A 5,168-nucleotide genomic window follows, 5' to 3' on the forward strand; every position below is an offset into this window, starting at 1 on the left:
CACCCCCACCCTGTGGCCCTGCCCCGCCCCTCTGCAGGCGTGTCCTGTGCTTGGCCACACCCACTGCCCAGGGCTTCCCTGTGAGTGAGTGGATGCACGGTGCTGCCAAAGCCGGGACTGGGCTGGGGCCCCTCCGACCAGGACTCTGGACATGGGGGACACTGGGACCTCGGCCCGGGGTGTGCGCTCTGACCGTCCGCTTGGGCAGTGGTCGGTGCCCCGGTGGCTGGCGGGGAGTACCCCCTCCGGACACCGGGCGGACCCACAGGGCCTCGGTCCGCTCCCCACGCCCGCTCAGTGGTAGAGGTGGGGAGCTGTTTCCTCCTCAGGGTGTGGGGCCCGGAGCCCAGGCAGCAGCACTGCCCCTTCCGCCCTCCCGGCCGACCGGCCTGCTCCATCTCAAGCTCAGCTTTTCCCTGGCCTGTCTGGACCACTCAGACTCGGGGAGGGGACTCGAGAGGCCCGGCCGGCACCACCCTTCTCAGATGCAGACCCAGCCGAGCAGGTTGCGGCTCAGCTCTGCCTGCTGGGCCACGGCAGGGTGACACCAGGCAGGCCGGCCCCGAGAGGACGGAGGTCCTACCTGTCGTTCAGGTTGTCGATGAAGCGCTTGGTGAAGGCCTTGACCTTGTCCACCAGAGCCCCGTAGGGCTTAAGCCTCAACGCCACGCTCTCAGAGGTGTCCAGCACGAAAAACAGGTCCACGGGGCAGTCTGGGCCGGGAACCGGAGGAGGGGCCTGCAGCTCACGCCCTGCGCCCACCTTCCCCAGGTGCGTCCTCCACCAGCTGCCTCCCCGGCCAGCACCCCTGCGGCAACTCAGACTCCCACCCTCCCGGAAGGGCGAGGAGTCCGCCCTTCACCACAGCTGAGGTCGTTTTCTCACCACGTTTCCAAGTTGAATTTAAAACCACCAGGGGCATGACCTTCAGAAGGGGGGGAGGGTGGGGACAGGTGACCGTGTTTCTTGACTGACCACCAGCAAGGAATCAAAAGGAGCTGAGAGGCAGAGAGGGGGCAGCACCCGCGGGGACAGGCGCTCAGGGAGCTTGCGGGCTGAGCCCCGGCCGAGGCTCAGCCTCCTCCTGTCGGGTCCGGCGCCAGCCGCGCGGCATCTGAGCGCTCGGGCAGCAAGGGAAGGGGCTGGGGTCCCACTGGGGCATCACAGCTGATACGTCTGGTCCAGGCCGGCCTCGCCCGGCAGCCGAGGCCAGAGTCCCAGACGCGGCAAGTCCACTCACCTTGGAAGGCGATGGCCCTCGAGGCTGCCGCATCGTCCTGCGCGGTGGCCCAGCAGGCCTGCAGCAGCAGGGCGAGCAGAACACGGGGCAGACTCATGTCACCGGCCTGCGGGTCACCATGGAGCGGGGGCAGGGGGCAGGAGGCAGGCGGCGGTGGCCAGAGACAGAGAGAGAGAGAGAGAGCTGTCTGTGCTCTCCTTCGGCCAGAGTTTCAGCCCAGGCGGGAGGGAGGGTGGAGGGAGGAGCGGGGGAGGGGCTGGGGCGGGGGCCCAGCGGCCAGGGAGGCGGGATCTCTCCCAGCTCCGCTCCGGGCGAGTCACTCACGCCCCGCCCCCCCAAGCCGCTCTGAGCCCCGGACGCCACTCGCGAAAGGATTTACCTCCCTGGCTTGTGGGGAGTTTTTTATTTGCTTACAGGTCTCCTGCTAAGTCAGCTTGAAGAAGTCTGAAGAGGACGCGAGCCCTGAGACGAATTTCCCCGAGGCGTTTTGTTTCCAGCCTTCATGTGGGAGTGATCGGCCTGTTTGCCTGTCCACTCGCTCACCAGTTTCTACAAATCACGGTGCCGTTTGTGTAAACACCTCAAATCCATTGATCTGTCTGACTTCCGAGGCTTCGGAGAAATCTCTCTTCACCGTTTAGTCAAATACATATTGACGAAAGACTATTTCATTTTTTACTCTGGGAAAACGCAGTCAGAACAATAACTATACGTGCATTTGTTTTATATAAATACATATATAGACAGAGAGACAGAGACACAGAAAGAGGAGGGTGAGACCCTGCTTCTGAGGACAGATGTGAAGACCCCCGACCCCGGGGCCCTGCAGGGGTGGGCTCCAGATGTGGCCAGGCCCACCCCTGCCCCAGAGAACATTCTAGAAGATCTTTCCCAGAGCTGGAGGTGTTACCACTTGTCTAACATCAGCCGAAATGTTTTATAGTTTAAAGACACGCCGAAGTCGTATAACCACAGTAAAGGAGTTTTGAGAAACCCTTCGGGAATTATACCTCTCGGTGGTTGCTGTGGGACTTCTTCCAGTGTTTTCCCCGTACGTACGTTCTGAATCTTCTGTGAGCTAACCGTGGGGGTACTTTTACTTGCCACTGTCTCACCCAGGCCGTGCTGTGGGCAGTTCTCCCTGTGCTTTGGGGCTGGGTGCAGGGCACCCGGGGTCAGACAAGGGGGCTTGGCCCCTCGCGCAAGGCTGTTACCTGCTCACGTGGTCTCTCCAGGTCCGAGCTGTTGTAGCTGCAGAGGCGGCAGCACTAATGTTCTCGCAGGTTTTGGAGATGAAATCGGAATTTGTTGTGTGAAACCCTGAGCCGTGACTCCCCACAGCAGGGGCCCAGCTGCCGGGCGGTTCTGGACTCAGCTTGTCTGTGAAATGGGGAGAAACAGGGACAGTCGTGCTCGGGCCTCTGGCCGATTGTGGGACGGGAGGGTCCATTCGCGGACACCGCTGGGCAGTGAGGATGCGGGTGTGAGGGGGGCACAGGGACACCCACACTTCCCAGCCGGCAGCGCCGGGCGAGGTAGTCCCGAGGGGTGGGCCGGCCCCGGCAGGGTCAACATCCCCACAGCCCCGAGGCCCAGGCCAGGCCTCAGACCCACCCCTGCAGGGCTCCCGGGAGCCGGGCAGACAGCACAGCTGCCCTACGGGGCCGTCGGCCAGGGTGCAAGGGAGGAAGTTAGGGTGCCTGGCTCTGCAGCGCCCCCTCTGCTTGTGGAGAAGAGACAGGATGGGCAGCCAGGGGCCCCTTTCTCTTCCTCTCCCTCCCACCGTGGAACTTGCTGGCCCCTCCCCGGGGGCGGGGCGTAACTCATCCGATGTCCCAGATCGGCCTTCGGGGAGCGAGCCTTTCTCCACAGCACTCCAGGGACCATAAGGGCGCCTGCTTGGCGTGGAGCCCTGGAGCCCTCTGGGGGAAGGGCATGAGAGGGGAGGGGCCCCAGGGAGATACTTGGCCCGAGGCTGCAAGCCCCGCCCCCCGCCCTGCCCCTCGCATGGTATCCAGCATCCGTGAGGGGTGAGAGGTGGGACGAGGTCCTCGGGGACCAGGCTGGGAGGGTGTGGGTGTCTGGGGGGAGGGTGGGTAGCAGGGCTGCTGCAGTTTTGAATGGACCCCCAGGTGACACTGTCCAGGCAGCTGAGGTCTCCAGGTGGGAAGAGTCAAGGCCCTGGAGAGGTGGGGGAGGACATGGGCTGGGGTTCCAGGAGGCTTGGGGGACAGGGCTGTCCCCAGGCCCCACGGGAAGGGTGGGGTGGTGATGGGGAGAAGCCCCCCATCTCTGGGCCTCTCGCCCATGCTAGGGGGCTGTTTCAGGGAAGCACGGGTCACCTGCCCCCGGGGTGCGGCCTACAGTGTCTGGAGGCCCCGCAGGTCACTCCCTGGGCTTCGGCCTCCTAGGGGCTGGGGCTCCGGGCCCCTGGGCCCCTGACAGGAGCCCTCCAGGGGCGCCCCCGAACGGACTCCTGCACCTCCCAGGCCCCAGTGATACCAGGTGCCTCCGAAAGTAAGCGCAGGGAAAGGGGAAGTTATCCACCAGGACTGTCCTCGCGTTAAGAACCACGGCGGGGGTGGAAGCTGGCAGGAAAGCGGCTCCTCCGGAAACGCCTCGCCCCGACCCAGGGAGCCGCGGGAGGGGCCTGCCGCCGGCAGCGCTGATGGGGCGGGGCCGAGCCCTTCCCCGTGCAGCACAGCGCCCCTCTGCCCTGCAGACGCCGCAACCACCGCCGGCAGGGCCTTCCTCCCTCTGAGCATATCCCTCTTTCCTCCTCACCCTCCCCCCTCCGCCCACCCTTTTCAGGCAGCAAGTGTGAGGCCCTAAGAGGGGAGGGTGGAGGGGGAGCCCTCCTGCAGCCCCTCCAGCCACAACCAGTGTCGGGTTGTGCCCGGACCCCTGGGGCACGTCTCCCCCCACTGCCCCCAGCCTGTGAGACCCTCTCCAGGGGCCTGTGGGGTTGCTGCCAGCCTGCCCCTGCCAGGGGCCAGGGCCCCTCAGACACAGGGCGCACTCCAGGAAGGACAGCAGGGCTACGGCCCAGGACCCTTATGGAGGGGGGATGAGGGGAGTGGCAGGGGCAAGGAGGTGAGAGCAGAGCTCACCCCCCTCCCGATCTGGTCTCCAGGCCAGGCACCTGGATGGTGATGCCCCCCGATGGGTGATGCCCCTCAGATGATAGGTGATGTTCCCGATGGGTGATGCCCCCCAATGGGTGATGCCCCCCAGATAGGTCATGCTCCCGTGGGTGATGCCCCCCGATGGGTGATGCCCCCCGGTGGGTGATGCCCCCCTATGGGTGATGCCCCCCAGATAGGTCATGCTCCCATGGGTGATGCACCGTCTGGTGTGGGCATGTGGGGAACATGGACATGCCCTGAGGACAGTGCGGACACCTGCCAGGCCCCAGGACCTTGGCCCCTGGCCCTTAGCACAAGTCCACCCCTGCAGAGCATGAGGGTGAGGGTGTGCCTTGCCGTGGGCAGTGTATCTCTCATCATCTCCTCTCCACTTGCTCACAGCGCTGTGTCCACACAGTGAAGGTGGCCAGCGGGTGACCCCACGCTGCACCCCATGCCGCCAACCAGGTGGCAGCGCCCCAGGCAGCCCGCTGGTGCAGTGTCCAGGACACACAGAGCCAACCGTTCCAGGCCTGCGCCCAGGGTCCCCGGGGCTGTCGGGGGAGCTCCAGGGCCCCCGCGTGACCGCACGCCTCGTCCCCCTCTGACAGTCCTCCTGCCGGCCGTGCAGGCCCAGGGCCCAAGCGCGGCCCCCTCTGTTGGCTCCACGCTGCAAGGAGGCCTTCTGCTCTGAAGTGACTGCGTGAATGGCATCCCAGAGGGCCGTCCTGTGGCGAGCATCCCCACGGCTGTGGCCGGCAGGCCCGATGGACGGCGCTGCCCTTCGGAGCAAAGTCCGCTTT

General features: G+C 65.4%; 1 protein-coding gene across 1 annotated transcript in view; it reads right to left on the reverse strand.

The window, feature by feature from the left end:
• The window catches only part of COL6A1 (collagen type VI alpha 1 chain), a 20,087-nt gene extending 18,632 nt beyond the window's left edge, over window positions 1–1,455 (reverse strand). Inside the window, exons 1-2 of the mRNA XM_027129210.1 lie at window positions 1,241–1,455; window positions 584–713 (exon numbers count right to left, since the gene is read on the reverse strand). Of these exons, the coding sequence (XP_026985011.1) occupies window positions 584–713; window positions 1,241–1,337 (227 nt within the window). The 5' untranslated portion in view covers window positions 1,338–1,455. The remainder of the gene's footprint in view (window positions 1–583; window positions 714–1,240) is intronic.
• Between the last annotated feature and the right edge of the window lie 3,713 nt (window positions 1,456–5,168).

This window comes from Aethalodelphis obliquidens, unplaced genomic scaffold, assembly GCF_003676395.1.
Source record: "Aethalodelphis obliquidens isolate GAN/ISIS:26980383/991018 unplaced genomic scaffold, ASM367639v1 scaffold1, whole genome shotgun sequence".
Lineage (NCBI taxonomy): Eukaryota > Metazoa > Chordata > Mammalia > Artiodactyla > Delphinidae > Aethalodelphis > Aethalodelphis obliquidens.